We start from the raw sequence: 20,453 nt of genomic DNA, 5'->3' as shown, positions 1-20,453 counted from the left end.
ACTGCTTTCTAAGAAATGCTCTTTTAAAAATTGTTTGTGAGAAGACACTAACAGCTCTTACAAGCTCATGAAGCAAGAATGAGGTTTTATGACAAGATTTTCTTTTCATTTAGTTCCTTTGTAACCCGTGGGATAGAATTTACCTGAAATGCTTTTTATAGACACTCCTATGTAAAGCAGGGTGTCTATTTGGGTTTAATGCCTGGAGGAAAAGGGAAATTTTTATATGTGATGAATGTCTCCAGATGTCACAGTGCCTTAAAATACCAGATCGTTGTAGGCACTCACCCTGAAATCCTTACCTTTCCAAAAGCCTCTTGAGGAGATTTGGTGAACACTTTTTAATTTTAGAGACAGAGTTTTCAGTGAGTGGCCAGTGTAGAACACAGCAGAAGGATCTGCTCCATCCCCTCAGAGGCGTTTTGCCCTAACATGGTACTTTAGAAATTAGTTTTTAGTCTTTGTGACTGACTGTATTATGTGGCCTTACAGCACAGTAGGCATGGAGGGGAAACAAACTGACAAAATTAAGAATTTTGGGTTTATCATTAAGAAGAATATTTATTACACAAGATTCAACAATTATGTTATTGCTACACGACCTTGCAGAACAAAGTTATGTTCTCAGTTAGGGCTTGCCTGACGCTGCCAGAGGAATCCAACTCAGAACATGTTGGATTGAGAAACCAATTTCACATTCCTCTCTGCAGAGTGAGATTTGAATAAGTAACAAACTCAATCCTTTCTATCTAAGAGCTGTGAGGTGTTCCATACATGATGAGAGCTGGGAATGACAGGACAAGTGGGAGAAGGTGGCAGAGGGTGGGATTACATGGGATACTGAGGAAAATTCCTCCCTTTGAGGCTGGTGAGGCCCTGGCACAGGTTGCTCAGAGTCACAATGGCTTTTCCATCCTGGAAGTCTCCAAGGCCGGGTTAGATGGAGCTTGGAGCATCCTGGGAGGGTGGAAAGTGTCCCGGCCGATGGCAGCGGAAGGAACTGGATGGGCTTGAAGGTCCCTTTGAACCCAGACCACCCTGGGACGCTCAGATCAGCCGGTCACTGAGGCAGGCCCTGCTCTGCCGTGCAGGGATGCAGGCACAGAACCGCTCCTGCCCTGGCAGCTGCTGCTCCAGGCACAGCTCCTGGGGCCCACCGCGGCTCCTGCAGGTGCGAACGGCTCTGTGCCAACTTCATAACCTCCCGTGAAAAGAATACTTAAGTTCACTTGCGTAGCAGGTAGCTATGGCTTTACACTCCCTACACACGTTGCAAAGAGAACAGCAAAGAGCTTTAGTGAACAGCGCGGGGTTTGCTTTCCCCAGGGCCGGGTGCTGTTTCGCTGGGTGCCGTACGGGGAGCGGTGGGTGCGGAGCCGTTCCGGGCAGTGCCGGGGCCGGGGCCGGTGCCGGGGCGGGGTCGGCCGGGGCTCCCCGCCCGCAGGTGCGGCCCGCCCAAGGCGCGGCCCGCGCAGGTAAAGCCGGAGCGGCCCCGCCGCCGCCGCAGTCCCAGTCCCGCCGCGATGTTCGGGGCGCAGCAGCCGCTGCAGCCGCCCGCGCTGCCCCCGCACCTCCAGCACCAGCACCACTACTACCGGCGGCAGCAGCACTACAGCACCCTGCCCGCCCGCCGGCCCTGCCCCGAGCCGCCGCCCTGCCCCGAGCCCCCGCCGTGCCCGGAGCCGCCGCTGCCCTGCCTGGACCCCGCTCCGCACCCGCAGGACGTGGCCTACGACCGGGTGCGCACCTACGGGCCGGGCTGCCGCCGGCTCAGCACCTCCTGCTCCTCCCGGGCCGCCTCGCCGCTGGACTGCGGCCACGGCTGCGACCCGCCACAGGTACGCGGGCACGGCCCGGCCCCTCGGGGGCTGCTCCCGGCCCGGATCAGGGGCCGTCGAAGCCGGAGCCCGACCCCGGGAGCTGCGGCGGGGCGGAGGCTCTGAGGGTCGGACCGGGCTCTCCCGGGGTGGGACGGGTCCAGCCCCGGCCCCTCCGCGCGTTTCCCCCTGTGGGAAAGCTGCTGTGGGCGCTCCCCGCCGTCCCCAGGCCGTCCCCGGGCAGGGATGCGGTCCCCGGGCTGGCCAGGCTGTCCCCGGGCAGGGATGCGGTCCCCGGGCTGTCCCCGGGCAGGGATGCGGTCCCTGGCACCGGCCCCAGGCGGTGTCACCTTTTCGCACCCTTTAACGCGGCTCTGGCCGGTTGTGGCCCAGCCCAGCCCCGCGGGCGCTGCTCCCTTCCCACGCCGGGATGTCACTGCCTGTCTCTGCTGACTTGGGGCTGCTCATGTAAATAGAACGAGAAGCCTGTGTGCTTATTAGTTCTCTCTGAATCGATGGTGCTTAGTAGGGGCCGCCGCTTAAGTGTTGGAGTCGGGATTGGAAAGCCCTGGCAATGCAGTTCAGCAGGTTTGTTGCGTGTGTATCCAAGGCAAGGCTTGAAAGTATCGGTGGAATTTAATGTCATTTTAACATGTGCAAAAGGTGTATTAAAACTAGAAACAATAGCTTTAGAACAGATTTGACTGCAAAACCAGAAAGGAGATAAAAATTTATTCTCAGCCCATTTTTTCCTCATACAGCAGAATGCCATTAACATCTATGGGGTTGCTCTACTGTACTCAAATAGCAATGTACATTTGTTTCAAGATGAGCTCTTACTGAATTTTCTTTCCTGTGTTATATTTACCTGTCAGAAAGAGTCTGGGTTAAGACCAATACAAGATCTGCATTCCTTTCAAAGCAGTATTTGCATAGTTTGAGGGCTGCCTTCCTCTCCAAGATGGTTTATGTAGATCCTGGGAAGTGAGCGAGCAGCTGTGATAATAGACGGACAAGAGGAAACAGCCTCAAGTTGTGCTAGCAGAGGTTCAGGTTGGATATTAGGAAAAAATTCTTCATGGAATAGATGGTTAAGCATTGGAACACACAACCCAGGGAATTGGTGGATTCACCATCCCTGGAAGTGTTCAAAAGTGTGTCTGTGGCACTTGAGGACATGGTCGAGTGTTGGCCTTGGCCGTGCTGGGGAATGGTTGGACTCCATAATCTGGGTGAGTTTTTCCTGAACAAATCTGTGATCTAAGGGCTTTGTAGAAGGTGGTAATGGCAGAGCCATTCCCTCTGTATCCAGGTTGTTAATCCTCTTTTGCAAAATGTGGGGCAGGAGTATAAACACAGGTCTCTCACCTCCCAGATAAGTGATCTGCTCAGCTAGGCTGGATGATAGTCTGAATTGCAGTTAATTAATTAAATATTCATTGGCATAAACACTGCAGTCCCAAGCTTCCTCAGCCTGGATAAGTACGTGAACAAGGATTACAGACTCAAATGCTGTCGCTGCTCTATGGAGGATGTTTAATTTCCAACATCTGTCGTAGTCACTGAATCCATTACGTCCTGCTGATGAAAACTAATTTCTTGCTGAAGTGTTTTGCTGGACGAGACTTTAAAGTCAAGAGGGTGTAGCTCAGTCAGGCTTTGTGTGGGTTGCAGTTTCAGTGGTGGAGAAGGAAGGTGCCTAATACAGATTATTAGGAAGTTATTAAGGCAGAAAACAGTAACAAACAGGGAAGTCAGCTGGGATGAGGCAGAAGCGGCACACTTGGTGCTCGATGGGAGTTGCCCCAGAGAAGCCCTGGGAGGGGTGCAGGACATTCCCCAGGAGTGGATCAGCTGCCCTTTGAGCCCATTGTGTGGGGTCACATAAAGTGAATAATGGACTGATAGCAAGCTCCCATCTGTGTTTGGTGTACAGGAGGATTTGGGTTTGGGGGCAGCCCAGAGCTGCAGTTTCAGCTCTGTGCTGCTGCTAAAGCAAAGGGCTGGCTTTGAGCAATATTTAATTTGCTTCTGCAGAGCTTGTGTGGATTAACAATAACAGACATGTACATCCCTGTTGACACAGTGGTAGTCTTCAGTGATGTGGCTGGGTGTGCTCTTGTGTTTATGTACACTTCTAATAGGCTGGAGAGAGGGAGAATTTGAAATTGCTGTGTGCACAGAGCACATGTACTGGTACTTTTTGTGGTTCAGGATTCAGGGGTTTTCTACCTTTGTGGTTTGTTTAATCCGTGGAGAAATTCACAGCAAATTTTGCTTTGCTTGATCTGAATGAGAATTGTTTGGAATAAATTGCCCTCCAGTGTGGCTTATGTGTATGAATCCCTTCTCCATGGTCATGAAAAGATAATTCCTAAAGTGGCACATACAAATTGTTTGCAGAGGGCAAAACCCTGGCAGGTTTTGTAGAGGTTCTCTGTCCATGTGAGACATTTTGGGAGTCAGGTGTTTGTGTGGCTGGGCTCAGTTCTGTGACGTGCAAAGGGCTCCCATGAAAATGGTGTAATATTAACCAGCTTTAGGGCTGGTCTGTGGTGTAACAGCCTCAAACTCAGCCTGCCATTTCCCCATTTCACCTGCCAACTGTAACTCATAAATCATGAGCAGATGACTGGATTGCTTGTAATTAGCAAGACAATGTATTGTGGATAAAGGCCTTTGACATAGATTAAATTCTCACTTTTATCTCTGGGTTGGCTGAAACCAAGGGTAACCTGTTGAAATTTTATAAAAAAGGGACACTTGATTGCTTCTACATAAAATTGGCACACTAAAGATAAATCTATCAAATGCTTATTCTAAAATTAAAAAATCTTATTTAGAAATCTTAAAGACTAGCAAAAATATTCATGCAAGTTTTAGTGTTACCTTTTAAAATTCTCCTTATAAGCCCCATGGCAGGGGGCTGGAATGGGAAGAGCTTTAAAGTCCCTTCCAACCCAAATCAATCTGCAATTCTGTAAAACAGACCCAGACTGACTGCTCAGGCTGTCATGAATTCCAAACCCACAGCAGCACTGGGCTTTCCCTTTGGAATCCCACCTTCCCTTCCTTCTCCCAGACAGAAAATGCTGCCTCTCCAGACATTGCATCTTCTGACTGCTCGGAGAGAATAACCTGAGCTTTGTCCCTTGGGAATGCTGGAAAACAGAAACAGCCCAAGATCCTTTCCACGTTCCCTCTGCTGGGGACAGCTCCAGAGGTCCTGGAGGTGGCAGCTCCTTGTGCAGAGCCCCGAGCTGTGTGTGGGCAATCCAGGCTGGCACAGACATAGCATTTCTGCCTCTTGGTCCCCTCCCAGCCTGTGCCAGTCCAGCCTGCTTGGCTGGAATGGGAGAAAGGGCAGGCAAATCCCTGTTTGTAAAGCAGTTCTTTGAAAATGAAAGAGTTTGGGTATCTCAAAAATAAGCATCATTTTATCCAGGCAAAACATTATTAGGTTCTGTATAATATTGCATATACAATGAGAATATTATAAAGGTCTGTTTCAACTTAAAATGCTTCAGACTCCTCTGCTGTGGGTTTATTCCTCTGAGACACCCTGGATGTGTTATTCTCTCTAGACTTTGAGTTAGCCCTGGCATGTTTGTCCAACCTTTCAGCAGATTCCAGGGCTGTTGTTCAGTGTCACACAATGGCCAGTGCTGTCCCTGTGCTGGTCCTGTGTCCTGCTGTCCCAGTCCCTGCTGTCCCAGGGCTCTCTGGTGTCACAGCTCCGTGTGCTCCTCAGGGACACTGAGCTCAGGCTGTGCCTGCTCTGACACCCAGCTGAAGGAAGGACCAGTGGCCATTCCCATGCTGAGTATTTCACATTTTGGTTCCAGTTCTGCAGTGCTGGTGGTGCAGGATTGGGCTGCATGTTCCACCTCTCTGTGCTGTGTCCCCAGAGTCCTGCTGGCAGCGGCACTGAGCAGCTCCCCAAGTTTCTGCAGCAGTTTTAATTTTTAAATTTCTTAATTATTCTGACTGCTGCAAAAACAGTTTCTTTTCTACTTTTGTTTCTCTTTCCTGGTGCTGTTATGATTCACTCTTGGGAGGTTTGGAAAACTGCTCCAGGCTTGCTAAACTTATGCAACAGTTGATAGGAGACCTGACCTACTTCAGGGCTGCTCTCACCTGGCTGAGAATGTGGCTGAGACTGAGCTGCAGCAACATAAACTTCCCCCTGGCTTTGGGGAAGAAATGATTCATTATGAAAATTGGAGGTTTGTGCTGTGAGGGAGGATAAACAGCATGCTGCAAACTGACAAATTGCCCAGTCCTTAGATTGGGTTCAGTGGGAACTCTGCTTGTTTGGGTAAGACCTGGATGTGAAGGGTTGCATCAATGTGTGATTTGTTAGAACTGGTGGAGGACAGTGCCTGCCATTGCTTCTAGACAGTGCTGGGGCAAAACCTTAGGAAATGTATTTGAAAGCAAAGCTGTTGCCAGGGGCAGATTCTTGTAATTTAGAGAGGCACATCTCATTTTTCATTGCAGATGTGGGCATCATTCCCATAGGTGGCAGCTGTGGAGCTGTGTGCACTGGATGTTACCCAGGGGTTGTTGGGTGGCTCCTCTACCTGTTCACTTCTGAGTTTAACCAAAATCCAAATTTTCATGCCTTGGTGAAACAAAAGAGTATGATGCATCTCCATCTACACCAGCTGAGTTTGATGTGTAATGTGAAAAAACCAAAAATAAGAGATGGGCTGGAACAGGGACATGGGATCCAGGAAGGCTCATCCAGCTTTGATTTGTAGCCTGTTCTGCTGCACTTACAGAAAATATGGACTAATTCCCTCAGACCTGCAAAGAGAGAAAAACCCAGCTCATAAAATGCAGTGGTGGATTGTGTCCTGCCATGCTGCATATGGACCAGTTCCTTTGGGGTGGGAAGGCCCTGGGTTTAAAACATCTCCAGGTGATTGTGGCCAGTGGATCCCAAAGTACTCACAGCCAATGTCCATAATCTGAGTGCTCTGGCAGAAGAGGTGTTGGAGGTTGAGCTGCAGTAATCCTGAAGGTTTTCTCCTCCCTTGCAGGGCACCATCCGCAGGATCATTATCGAGAACCCGGACCAGGTAGGGAAACTGGGCTGGGCTTCCCTCAGCTCCTCCACAGGGGATGGGGAACACTGAGAGCTCACACCTCTGAGGGTGAGAGGTGGAATTATGAGGGGTTGGAAACACTGCAGAATGGCCACTCAGGCTCCCACCTCTCAGTCTTTATTAATATTGATTAATTACTAATTGTTTCGACTGTATTTCACACAGTCCCTATGCAAGCACAGCCCCTTTGTTTCCAAATGGACACACACTCACGTGTTTGCATCCTAAAGGACATCTCACATATCTCTAAATTATCTATTTTTAGTCAAAATTACACTAATCCTGAGTTTGCTGGTTGACAGGATTTATGGATGTTTTTATTTATGTGTTTTACAGGAGCCATTATCCCCTTTTCTTAGAGGGGCCAGTTTCTCTCCTGGAAATAATGTCATCTATGAAAAAACAATAAGAAAATATGAGCTATTAAATCCCCTCCAAGTAAGTTGGCTGTTTATATTATCTATTGCAAGAAGAAAATTGAGTTGGTAGCAGGAAATGGAAGTTTCTGGGTTGGGTTGGTTCTGGGTTTTTTTATTTTTGTTAGGAGTAGCTTCCAACCTGAGAACTGCCTTGTTATGATCTGGGATACATTCTCAAAGTAAATGAAGCAATATTTAAGGAGAGCAGAAAGTGGAATGTTTGCCATATTTTTCCTAAGAATTTATTATTAATTAACACTGAAAACTGCTGTTGTGTCTGTAATATTGTCAGCCTGTATCTGAATAGGGGTGTGAATTAGTTTCTTGGAATAGCTTTATAACAGAACAACCAAGATACATATTTAGAAAAAAAAAATTAAAACCACAATTTTTTATTTTACTAACTCTTGAAAAAATATATGTGGTAAACTTGTCTGAAATTTCATCTCACAATTGGTGTTTTGTCAATAGCAAAGATATTGCTCCATTTTATTTTTCTGAAACATTTCCAACAGGAAAAAAAAAGAAATTTGGCATATCTCAGAGTGATTTACCTGAAGTTTTTTTTTTTACTTTGTTTTTTAAAATGGAGCTTTTCATGCCTCTTTGGATTTTAGACAGCTGAGTTCTGTGATATCCAGGCTCTGAAGTGGAAAAGATAAAAAAACCGTAATTGCAAATAACAGTTTCTTTCTTTCTGCAGATGATGTACAAAGAAAAGAGTAAAAAATTGTGGAGTTTAGCCCTGGAAACCATAGTTTTATTTCTGGTTTTTGTTACCTGAGCTATGTTTGGATTTAGGTAAAATCAGGAGCATAGTTCTAAAGGAAATTTTCATGTGTAGTGGGACATCCACCTTGGGAAAAGTTTTTTGCCTGTACTTCTCACTGGCACCTACTCAAATTGGAAGGAAAATTGATGAATTACAACTCTGTTAGATATAAAAGCAATTTAGTTTGGATTATTAAAACATCCAAAGCCACCACCAGCACTGCCAGTCACAGGCACATTTCATTCACTACTGAGGTCGATGTGCCACTCCATGCAGTGCCCAGCATTAACCCTTTCTGCCCCAGCAGGGGCATTTCCCACCCCTGCAGTGTACCCAGCATTAACCCCTTCTCCCCCAGCAGAGGCCTTTCCCACCCTGCAGGGTGCCCAGCACTGACAGGTCCTTTCTCCCCCAGCAGGGGCATTTCCATCCATGCAGTGCCCAGCATTAACGCTTTCTCCCCCAGCAGAGTCCTTTCCCACCCCTGCAGCGTATCCAGCATTAACCCCTTCTCCCCCAGCAGGGGCATTTCCCACCCTGCAGGGTGCCCAGCACTGACAGGTCCTTTCTCCCCCAGCAGAGTCCTTTCCCACCCTGCAGCGTACCCAGCATTAACCCTTTCTCCCCCAGCAGAGTCCTTTCCCACCCTGCAGCGTACCCAGCATTAACCCCTTCTCCCCCAGCAGAGGCATTTCCCACCCCTGCAGTGTACCCAGCATTAACTCCTTCTCCCCCAGCAGAGGCCTTTCCCACCCTGCAGTGTACCCAGCATTAACCCCTTCTCCCCCAGCAGGGGCATTTCCATCCATGCAGTGCCCAGCATTAACCCCTTCTCCCCCAGCAGAGGCCTTTCCCAGCCCTGACAGCTCCTCTCGTGCAGGAGCGGCAGTTCCCGGTGTGCCCGCTGGAGCCGTGCCCGCCGTGCCCGCCGCCCCCGGTGACACAGCAGTGCCAGCAGACACAGACGGGCAGTCCCTGCGAGCTGGGCCCGGGCAGTGACGAGTGCCGGGGACAGCCCGTGAGGAGGGGCACGGCCGCCCCAGAGCTGGTGAGGGCTCCTGGTTTGTTCTGTGCTCGGTTCGCTCTTAGGCAGGGACAGAAGCCCGGGAGTGAGTGGGTTTGTGGCTCTGCAGCCTCCAGAGCTTTGTGGGGGACTCTCAGCACCAGCCCCTGTCACTGAGCTGGGTCTGCGTGTCTGTCTGGGACTGTCCAAGGCTTTCTCACCTGCTGTTGGGGGGGAAGGGCTGTTTGAGAGGTGTATTTCTCTTTGTCACAGACCTGTGCTCAGGTGTGCACTGACTGAGGTGAGCCTGGGGTGTTTAGCTGGGCTCAGTCTCACGAGGCTGTTTAGTTTTGCTTTTCTTTACCCATCAATTCAGTCGGGTTTCAGTCTGTACACAAAGACTGAGGGATGCACAGCTTCTGCTTTGAGAGGGAACACACATTACTTTAGAACCTGGGCAAACATCAGCTCAGGGTTCCTTTCTTCCTATGCTGATCAGCCAGGGCTTCAAATGTATTTCAATTTGATGCAAAAGTTGTTGACACAAATTCAGTGGAATCACTAATGCTTCCTGGTGTACCTGCAGCCTGTTGGTGCAGCTGGGGAGGGAGTGCAGCAGGTCCCTCCTGTGCACCCAGTCGGGGTTTGGGTGACAAACACAAACACCCTGGGGACCTTGGTGTCACAGCTGTGCAGAACCTTCCAGAGCTGGACACTCCCATCAACCAGCTCAGGACACTCAGCTTGGGCTGAGGACACTGCTGTGCAAGCAGGACTTTGCTGGTTCTTGTTGTTCTAAAGGAAGTCATTCCTCTCTGTTCAGTTTACTGAAAACCAGCAGACATGGAAGACTCACTACCAAGAAAAGTGTAAATAAATTGAAAATTGCTAAAAGCAGCCAGACCCAAATCCTACCTGCAGCATTTTCATGTTCAGCTTTATCCAAAGAAGGGATCCATCCTGTCCTGATGCCCTGCCTGTCTCTGCCAGGTGAGCTGCCCCCAGGACAGCCCTGAGCAGCTGGACTGTCGCTTCTTTGGGGAGCTGCTGGCCGAGCTGCACCGCAAGAGCAACGACCTGTACAGCTGCCTGCTGCAGCACGTGGAGAAGATTGGGACAAGGTACTGCCACTGTCATTCCTGTGTCCCAGACATCCAGTTGTTTGTGAATTGGTTGTGCTCTTTGTTTCTTCCTGACAGCTGGAATTGACACTGGATGTTTTACACATTCATCTGATTTGCAAGTAACTGAGGGCACAGAAATGCTGTAAGCCAAGGAAATTTATTGAATGCGATGCTTAAGAATTGTGTCTCCCATACACGTTTGTACATTGAGCAAACAAGAACTTACAGCACACCCTGACATACATTTCATGACACAATTCTATTGCTGTGTCCTGAACAACCCAAATGTCCAAATTCCCTCCGTCCTGTTGTGATGTTGTGTCATGGATCAAGGCCAGCCACCACCAGGCATAAAGCTCAGTCTCTACATCCAAATGAACATTAAGCATGTTTTCTGCAGAGCCCTGCAGACCATCTGTGGCAAGAAATGAGAGTCCCAGCAGGCAGTGCCCTGCACAACCTTCCCCCCTTCCCTCCCATCACCCTCATTCTTCCCCCTCACTCCCAATCTTATCTGGTGCCTTCCAAGGTCACTGAATAAGGAAAGTGGTCCTGTAGCAGGGGAAAAAGGGAATTTAACCATCACAGAAACCCTGAGTCGACACTGGGAGCAGGGCAGGGAATTGCAGCAGAGTTGTGGGCAAACCATTACCCAGGCAATTAAGGGAGTAATTGGGTTTACTGCCCATAATTGGGATAACTGCCCAAAGGACTGGGGATAGTCAGCCTGTGTTTGCTGTGCTGCTGTAGGACTCCAGTCTCCCCAGGAATTCCTCCACAGAGGGAGGTAATGGCTCTTCAGCTGAGAAAGGCCCTTCCTTGCTCTGTATTGTCCAGATAATCTTTTAGTGGTGAACGTGGGCCTGAATCCTGGAAGTTCTCAAGCAGCTTTTTGTGTTTTACAGGAACCACGACATCGAATTCACGTGCCAGGTAAGGCCCAGGCTGTCCCTGCCACCACTGGGGGAGGGCTCAAGCAAACAAAGCCAAAGCAGCTGAAATGAAGGAGCCTGGTCTCTGTCAATGCTCCCTGCTTGGTAAAAACATTCAGAGCCTGAAAAACACTGCCAGGCAGGTATTTGCAAATGTGATAATACTGAAAGGAAACTTCAAGAATTTGCATTATTCCAGTATGAGAGTCAAATTTTGGAAGTCTCTCCTGCTGTTCCATCAATGGTTTCACTGGAAAATGACTTGCACAGATACCTGCGTTTTTACAATGTGTTTTTTGCAAAGGCTTTTTCACTCCCTGGCCAGTGAAGCTGCTGCTGAGCAGCAGGTGCTGCACCTGTGAAGGCATTCAGTGTGAATGGGGCAGAAATACCTGTCCAGGGTTCACTTCCAGTGAATCCTGGCAGCATCTCCTGGTGGTCAGCTGGGGTTTATTGGCAGCCCATTCTGAGGTTTTGCCCCACCATAAACTGCTGGGAGTTGTTGTAGTATCAGCTGTTAATTCCTGAGAGAGGATTGGTTTGAATACTGCTTTTAAATGTTGAATTTAAGCATTTGAATATATGCTTCATGTATCACTTTATCTCACTTTGTACATGCCCCACATATAAAAGACTTTGGAAGTTTTCTGGATAGACTTTGATCTATTTTTGTTCTTATTTGCCTTGTGCTAAAGATGTTTTTCATAGCAGAGCTGTGTAATTAATGAAGAAACCACACTACTAATCTACCAGGCAAAATTCTTAATCAAGATGTCTCCCCTTTCCTCCCTTCTTTGCTTAGACTGAAGATATTGAAGAATTAATTCCCAAAGGACTGTCTGAGGCAACAAAGCAGCAGATTCGTTATCTCCTGCAGGTATGGCAGCTTGGCAGCCTGTAGGAGCTGGCTCACACACAGGAGGGACTTGGTACTTAACACCCTTCACTCTGTATTCCCTCATCCCACTGTTTCTGGAGTGAGGGGGTGGAATGGTGGCTTTAAAGGAAATGTCTCATGGACCCACAGTTCACTTGTGTATTTTAAACTGAGCTCTGCTGGGGCTTTCCTGCAGTTTCATTGAAACTGTCTTGGCTTTTGACCACTGACAGGAGAACAGGGACCTTTCATCTTTGTGTGTTGTGTGTTAAGGCTTTAAAAGCCAAACACAAACAGGAGGTGCTAAAAGCCCAGCAGCAGAGCCTGAATCCCACCTGCTCCCAGCCCAAACCCTTGGCTGGGCATGGAGCAGGGAGGGAGCTGAAGAACCAGCCCAGGAAGACAAAACCCTTTACACCTGAACCACAGCAGGAATGGTTCTGTTTGCTGCTGGATGCCAAAAGCACACTCAGCACTCAGAGCTGCCTTTGCCAGGCAGGTGTGTCAGAGCAGGATCCAGGGCAGCCTCAGCAGGAGTGTCCTGATCTGGGCTCCCTCAGGTAGGGGAAGGGTGATCCTACCTGGGAGCTGCACCCTGGAATCACTTCCTGGTAAAAAAATCCATTGAAATGAGGTTGAGAAGGAGCAGCCTGGTCTGAGTTCACAGCTGCCCTGCTCTGACCTCCCCATCCCTTCCAGCTGGAATTGTTCTGTGCTTCTCTTACAAGGAAGAGGGACATCAACCCCATGGACATCCCAGCCAGCATGAGGGCATTCCATGGCCTCACACTGGCACACTGTCCTGGGAGGCTGGTTCAGCTCCAGGTGAAAAGCTGGAACAAGCACTTCCTGCTGTGTCTGTGTCCAGCTGGTTTTACATCCCCACAGCTGTGATTATAAAATGCTGCCAGAATGGCTTTTGGGGAGCCAGGTGTTGTCAGGATCCACGCAGGGTGCTCTCAGACCCCTTGGCCACCAGAACCATAAGGCAAAAGGAGCGTTACAACTTGAGTGTATTTTGTGTGTCCTTTCAAAGTCTATTTTTCTTCTTTTAAATAATATACATGTATCATGAAATGCAACAATTTATATTTTCACCTGTGAATCAATACACAGCTATTAAAGGCATTAAAATTAACATTCCAAAGGAGAACAGTATTGGGCTGTGGTCACTTATGGTTTTCTCTTTCATCCAGGTGACTCCTTTCATCTTTGGGATCTTTTTCCTTTTAAAGGGAGGAGTTGGCTGTATGAGCTTTTTTAATTTAAATTTTTAAAAATGTTAATTAAATTCCTTCATCCTTGAGCCCAAAGCTTTGCCAGATCTCAAATATGACTCATTCCTCTGTGCCTTTTCAGGCAGGGCAGTAATTTTTAAAAATTCGTGTGAGCACAAAGCTTTTAAAGCTCAAATAATAATTGTACAATATTAACACATTTATTTTTCCCTTTATTGGTGTACAAAGGCAGTTCCTTACCCTGTTGTTCCTTCCATTTTAACAATGTTGTCCTGTGTTACAAGGCAGAAATTGAACGCTGGCATTTGCAGAACAAAGAGCAAGGAAAATGTTTCCTGTAGAAACTGTGGGCACTTCAAAGGATGTGCAATGGTTTCAGAAGTTACTGTCAGCTGTAAAGCAGTTTCTGTTCTACCTCTTGTCAGGCATATTGTAAACAAAGCTGCCTAATTAATCCCAATTATCCTTTTCGTTTCTTCCCTCCCAGATGAGAGCGACATCGGACAAATCCCTGAGACTTGTGCTTTCCACCTTCAAGAACCTGCGGGAGGAGCTCTGCCATCTGCAGGATGACCTGGGGGTGAGTCCTGCTCCTCATCCTCCTCATCCAGCTGGCAGCAGGAGCCCAGGGCTGGCACTGCAGGCTGTGCCTGTGCTGGGGGCAGTGGCTGCTCTGGCAGTGCCTCAGGGGGCTGCAAGGACAGGGGTGGCTTTGGCAGCTCCCCAGGTTTCTGGCCTTCAGCCATCCCAGCCTTGTGGCTGTGGATGCAGGCAGCAGACAATTCCTGCTGGGGAAGCAGCAATGTTTCCCATACCAGCCCAAGTGCTCAGCACTGCTGGGAATGTCACAGCATTGTCCTGGAAAATGCAAAGTTGAAGGAGAAGAGTTTGAACTTGAACACAGAGCAAGGAGTCGCTGCAGTGGGCTTAGTTTTGGGGTGGTTTTTGTTTGTTTGGGGTTTTTTGTTGGCTTCTATTTAAATTGTTTCTGAGGCAGACTGGAAGGGCAGTGATCCAGGATCCCAGTGCTCACCACCCAGCACAAAGCCACAGGCACTACGGTGTGTGCTATGTACCTAAACCCCAAAGTTTCAAGGAAGTTAAGCATTCTCTCAGTTCTAAAACATCCCTTTATTAATGACTGTGTTGCACTTTATGGGAAGAGTTTACTGAAAAATTGCAGCTTTTGACTGTAAACTTTTGACTTTTGTCCTGCAGAAGCTGGAAACTGACAATATCTTGCTGAGGAAGGATTTGTCTTTTAAGGATTCCCAAGTGAAAGAATATGAAACAATGCTGGCTTCTCTGAGGGAGAACAATCGTCAGCAGCAGGTACATCAAGAAACATTTCCAGTGTCATTCCAGGCAGCCAAAATGGGGGCAATTTGCTGACTTCTGGGTACTCTGAGGAACTGCTGCCTGCTGTGTGTGTGATGCTGTTCCTTCCCTGAGGAATTCCAGGTGCTCATTCCCCCTGTGCTTTGCAGCAAGGGCTCAGGGACAGCACTGCCAAGTGCCGCTCGCTGGAGGAGCAGCTCCTGTCCCTGCGGCTCAGCGAGGGCGACAAGGACTGCCAGCTGAAGGAGCTGGAGTACAGCAAGAGGGCCCTGGAGCAGGAGATCCAGAGCCTCAAGCTTCAGGTGAGGGGCTCACCTGGCTGGGTGCAGGAGCTGAGTCCCAGACTCAGAGGGGTCAGTGTAAGGAAACTAACAATGAAAGCATTTTTTTTTTAAATAAAATTGGGTTCTTTGTGCAGAGCTGCTCCAGCCCGACGCTGCAGACCACGACAGATGAGCTCTCCAGCCGCTACGTGGAGATGATCAACAACCTCAGGGAAGACAAGGACAGGGAGATCCGCAGCCTCAGGGTGAGGGGCTCTGCTGGTGTGTGCAGGGACAGCTGCTCCTGCACTTGGAGCAGCAGAGATCTTCCACAGGCACTTTTTGGGTGTCTTCTGGCTGTGCAGTTACTTTACTCACAGACACTGGTGGTGGTTTAAAACCTTTATAGTACAACATAAAACTCCGATTTAAAAAAAATCCAACTATTCTTTACATGAAGAAATTAGGGATCAACCTGATTAGTGGGCTGTCCTAAAGGGATATTTTGTGTGTCCTGATAATATAAGAAATTAGTCAAAATATGCTTAATAGGAAACAAAAAATTAATCCCAGTCACTGCTGTATGTAGGAAATCTCTCTCATGGAAATCAGTGGGAAAAGTCTCCAGCTCTGGAAGCCAATTCAACTGGTTCAGTGTTGGTTTAGCTTGAGAATTGTAAAATCATTAAGTTAATACTGGGTAGAATTCAGTTCAATTAGCACTTTATGAATTTACTGTGTGGCTCAACTTCCTGACCTGAAAATCCCTGGGTCTCACTGTTGGTGGTGTCAATGAAATGCCACCCCCAGAGCCCTGGGTGGGTGTTGAGGGGCCCTGCCCAAGCCCCCCACACCTGAGAGCTGCTGCCTTGTTCTGCAGTCCCAGCTGTGCCAGTTCCAGCAGGACATAACCAGGAGAGAGGGGAGCAACAGCGACTTGCAAATGAGGCTGCACGAACTGACATCGCTGCTGGAGGACAAAGAGGCTTTTATTAAACAACAGCAAGAGGTAAAATGATACAAGTTATTCCTCTGAGGGTTTTTGTGTTTAAGCCTCCATGTACTGTGTAGGTGGAACCTAACCAGGAAGTCCCTTGTCCTCTCCTGGCTCAGGAAAGGGGGTTAGGATTTGTTCAACCTGAATGCTGTTCCTCTGCCAGCCTTCTGGAAGGGCAGATTTTGAGACTGTTGAGACAAATTTCTGCAAATATTTTGTTGTGGCTTTACTGAACTGATACTTCAGAAAACATGACTTGACATCAATGTTTGCTTTTGGTTTTGTCAGGAGCTCTTCAGACTGAAGCATGACAAGTTTTCGGGCAGTCAGTCCCCTGGGGTGACAGCCATCATCACTAAAAAGTAACGTGTTATTCACCTTTGTTAGAAACACATCCTTTGGGCTTTCCTTTGTTTAGGCTCTGTTAAGCAACCTTTTCAACTCTCTGCAGGTACAGGAATCAGTATCCTATTCTGGGTCTCCTGTCTGATGACTACAAGGTCACATCACCTGTCAATAAATCACAAACGATTGTAATTGAGAGGACTGGAGAGATCTGGAAACATGTAAGTTACCTGGAGATGGATTGTCCCTCTGCAATCCCTAAGTCTTCAATTTAACTTCAAAGCAAATATTACCCAAACTGAGAGCTCAGCGATGCCCTCGTGGTAATTTAACTGCAAAAAGCAAAGTGACTGCAGCCAGGGAACTGTCCTGGCTCTTGGAGCAGGCAGTAATTGGTGGGTGTGGTACAAATAAAACTTTTTGTTGTTTTCTCTGGCACGTAATTACCCTGAACAAAAGCATCAGCGCTGCTCTAACAGCGGCCCCGGGGTGTTGCTGTACCGGGCAGGTAGGCAGGGGCTGTGTCCTGCTGTGCTCTGGGTGAGCAGGGATTTGGGAGGAATGTGCTCCTCTGCGTTAGGAACATTAATGACTCCAAGCCATTACTAAAACACACAAAGCACCACATCCCTGAAACTCACCCTGAGCCAGGGCAGTGACAAACCCAGGAATGCAGAAGAGTGGTGACATTTTAAGGAGTGATTCAGAATAAAAATAGAAAACAGGGCTGCAGAAGCTATTTCTGTTCCAGGCAGGGCTCATGGTGCCAAGTCTGGCTACAAGGTAAATAAAGGCTGGAGAAATGGCAGGGTGGCCAAGCTGGCGTGGTGGTGGGTGCAGGCACAAGGTCACAGCAGCACCTGGACACAACCACGGGGGGACACAGCCAGGGGACAGCTCTGTGACAGCCTGGGCAGATGCAGGTAACACACCTGGCCTGTCCCTCAAGGGGACCTTGCCTGCAGCAGGATTATAAAAGCAAAAGGCTCAGGGCACTGGCAAAGAGCAGAGTTTTATTACTGATCCCTAAACTTCACCCGGGTGCATTGCAACCTAGTGAAATGTCAAGCAATGAAACAGCAATAGAGAAATGAAAAAGTGAAGTGTTTGGTACAGAGGAAAGGCTCACAGGTCCCCTTGGACACTGTACAAGAGAAAACAAGCAGGTAATTAAATGAGATGCTTTACAGGAGATAGTTTGTTTCATAACAGAAACAGGTTTGTGCATTTCTTCTAACAAGCTGCTTGTTTCTTTTAGGAATGAGAGAAACCTCTGAGCCCCCAGAGCTGCTCCAAGGAGTTCACAAACCACTAAAACTGCTTTACTTTCTGCTCTTCTGCATCCAAGAAAAGGTTCAGTCTGATAGTGAGGAAGGCTGGGAAAACATTAAGGACTCACTTTTCCCTCGGAGGAGTGGGATGCTTGGGATGCTATCCCTGTGTGGACTTCAGCTGTTCTTGACTAGCTCCTGTTCTTCAGGCAACCTAGGAGACAAAAGGAAGACACCTGAAACCTTTTCCCCTTGGTCCTTGTAGCCATGTTCTGTCTCTTCATGCTGAGAGTGGGAATGACCCCGTTGTCAGCCCCACCCCTCCTGCAGCTACTTTCAGTGCAGTCACAGGCTGCACGGGAACTTCACAAATACCTCACTGGGAACTGCTCCTCTCCCTACACCTGCCTCTGTCTGGGAAGCTCGGACACAAAGGACAAAACTTCATCAAACCCAGCTTCTGACCTGGCAAATGCCAGCAGGACCCAGTTCACTGAAGGGCTGGGACAAGGCTTATTTTAGAGAATGCTTCTGCCCTCAGAGGTGATGTATTTTCAGCCCCAAACCAGCTGTATTTATTTGCCGTGCTTCAAATTTTCAAGAACTTGGTATATATTTTTATATAGAAGAACTTTGTGTGAGAATAACTCATGGACTAAATTTCCTTATCAGACCAACCTGCCATTTACAATTTCCACTTCTTTAAGTACCACAGAAATTCTTTCAAACTGATTTGGTGTTCATGATTCAGTAGTTGTCTGAGCAACACAGCACAGAGAAAGTTTGCAGTGCTGCAATCCAAAGGTGCTTTTTTATTGTGGGGTTCTTGCTTTGCTTTCCTGCTGCAGCCATGTATTTCTGTTCCCAGATACTATAGATCCTAGGCAATGTTTAATGGGGAAAGAATGCTGGAGGCTACCTGTAACCATGAAATAAACCCAAGTCTAACTCTCTGGATCATTGTCTGTCTGTCCTGGAAGCATCTTGTGTACAGCTGGAGGGAGGGGTGTAGGTGGTGTCTTGTTCCTCTCCATGAATCTTTACAAGTGAAGGATTGGGGCTCTCAGGTGCTGCTGGATGTCCAGCTGGCCTGGTGCTCTTCAGGACTGGGCAAAGAACCACGAGTAAAACCTGTTCCTGCTGCTGCTCTTTGAGTGTGTCCAGGCTGAGATGGGCCTGCAGTTTCACCAGCCTGGTTTAATTACTTAAATACCCTCCTTTGAATGAGTGCCTTGCCCCTCTGCATTCAGTAATTATTCTAAAAGAGATTCTAAAGCAACCCCCTTTTCTGCAGAGCAGTGAATAAAAGGCACATCTACACTCAGAGCTAACATGCTCCTGCCATGGGACAGTGGCAGTGCAATAAATCATTTTAGTTACACTGTGAGCAAAAGACTTTCACCTTTGGTGATCTGAAACACAAAAAGGACTAAAGCACCCTGTCTGTTCCATGTCTGTTCAATGCCATCAGTTACCTGTGCAGGGCTCTGGGTGCAGCTGCTCCTTGTGGTTCCACCAGGGCTGGGGGTTCTCACAGCTCAGACCAAGCTACAAAGAGCAGAAATGGGAGTTATTGGTGGCCACAGGTCCTGATGGCTCATCCCAGCCATGGAGTTCCTGAGCAGCCCCTCAGTGACACCAACCTGTGTTTCCTCCATCCATGGCTCAGCACAGGAACTCCTTAAGGAGGGACAGGGCTCAGAGCAGGAGCTGCTGGGTGTGGTGACAATTCCATGGCAAAGGCCACCATCAGGCAAATCTCTTTTTAAATCCAGCTGATCCATCCCAGTGCAAACACCATCCTGGGGCAGCCAGGGAAGCTGCAGCCTGCTTACAAAAAGCCCAGGTTGCTGCTCAGGCCAGCCAGCTCTGTCCTGGGACAAGGACAGCTCCTCAAAGAATCTGAAGGTCACCAGATCCTGTAAATGCTACAGAGAAGAGACTGTAACTACACTTTGTACTCACAGAAAACACAAAGCAATTGTCAAAAAGCTGATTACACTAGTAGATAAAGCATATAGCCATTTATTTATAGGCTGGTTTTGTTTTCAAACCATATGTATTTAAAAAGCAAATTTAGTATTTTTTACTAGGAAGTACCTGTTACTGTGGGCTCAGCTGTCCCCTCTTGGCTGTGGAACTGGAACTGATTTACCTAATGTGGTTTCTGCTGAAGTTTACAGAAACACATTTTCTCATTTACTCAGCTCTGTAAATCCTGGTTAGAAACATTTTACTTTAGCTCATTTCCCACCTCAATTTCAAGTAGCTTCACCAAGACTTCTACATTTTTTCTAGGAACAAATTAGAAAGAAGTCAGACACTATTTACTTTATAAAATTACAACAATATGCACACTTCCCTGTCTTTATCTGCCAGAATGCAGAGTCTTGTTTTGCACTGAAAAGGAGAAAACTGTCTTCTTTGTTTTGACTGACCTTTCTGCAATATTGAAGTTGCTCTGCCTCAGCTGTAAAATAAAAGCCAGACAGCCCTGGCTGGCAAGTCCCTGACAGCTCCAGCAGCCACCAGCCCACACCCAGTACCTCACCTTTACCTGCAGAGTTCTGCTGCAGCTCTTCCTCATTTTCTCTCTGATTTATTGCCTTTAATTGCAGGCAGTTGAAACCTGAGGAAAGAAAAACATAGCTGATGATCAGGATGTGAATCACTTTTAACTGCACCTGTCAGCCCAATAAAATGCTGCACCAAACAGATCTGACATTTCAGAGCAAGCCCTGCACACCTTTGGGAGGCTCTGTTTGCTCAAGGACCCCCAACCCGTCACAGCTCTCAAATATTTACTGGGACAGGGCACTGAGAAGGATTTGGGAACTGTCCCTCAAACTGCTGAGGACTCAGGTGCCATTTTATCCTTCCATTTCAGAAGATTTAAAACACCACTTCCTAATAAAATCTTATGTCAAGAACAGCAATCTACCTCCT

The 20,453-nt window shown here is 48.0% G+C and overlaps 1 protein-coding gene and 1 long non-coding RNA gene across 2 annotated transcripts; one reads left to right on the top strand and one right to left on the bottom strand.

The window, feature by feature from the left end:
- The first annotated feature begins 1,523 nt into the window (after positions 1-1,523).
- Positions 1,524-18,450, top strand: POF1B (POF1B actin binding protein). Its single transcript, XM_058813966.1, has 15 exons — positions 1,524-1,838; positions 6,863-6,901; positions 7,265-7,366; positions 9,000-9,167; positions 10,113-10,243; positions 11,152-11,179; positions 11,981-12,055; positions 13,781-13,873; positions 14,512-14,625; positions 14,781-14,933; positions 15,050-15,160; positions 15,775-15,903; positions 16,180-16,253; positions 16,343-16,457; positions 17,495-18,450. The coding sequence occupies exons 1-15, from the start codon at positions 1,524-1,526 to the stop codon at positions 17,498-17,500; spliced, it is 1,653 nt and encodes a 550-aa protein (XP_058669949.1). The 3' UTR covers positions 17,501-18,450.
- On the bottom strand, positions 15,322-19,772 carry LOC131563808 (uncharacterized). The gene is made up of 4 exons (XR_009275326.1): positions 19,151-19,772; positions 18,983-19,055; positions 17,636-17,721; positions 15,322-16,401 (listed from the first exon to the last, which is right to left on the bottom strand). It is a non-coding gene; the product is annotated as an uncharacterized LOC131563808 (long non-coding RNA).
- Between the last annotated feature and the right edge of the window lie 681 nt (positions 19,773-20,453).

This window comes from Ammospiza caudacuta, chromosome 14 (assembly GCF_027887145.1).
Source record: "Ammospiza caudacuta isolate bAmmCau1 chromosome 14, bAmmCau1.pri, whole genome shotgun sequence".
In the NCBI taxonomy this organism is placed as follows: domain Eukaryota; kingdom Metazoa; phylum Chordata; class Aves; order Passeriformes; family Passerellidae; genus Ammospiza; species Ammospiza caudacuta.
The sequence above is the reverse complement of the archived record's forward strand: the minus strand, read 5'-3'. Positions and strand labels throughout refer to the sequence as shown.

Coding starts and splice junctions, on each gene's coding strand:
- POF1B (XM_058813966.1), top strand. CDS start 1,524: ATGTTCGGGGCGCAGCAGCCGCTGCAGCCGCCCGCGCTGCCCCCGCAC. Junction 7,367..8,999: donor AGCTATTAAATCCCCTCCAA/GTAAGTTGGCTG, acceptor CCTCTCGTGCAG/GAGCGGCAGTTCCCGGTGTG. Junction 12,056..13,780: donor AGATTCGTTATCTCCTGCAG/GTATGGCAGCTT, acceptor CTTCCCTCCCAG/ATGAGAGCGACATCGGACAA.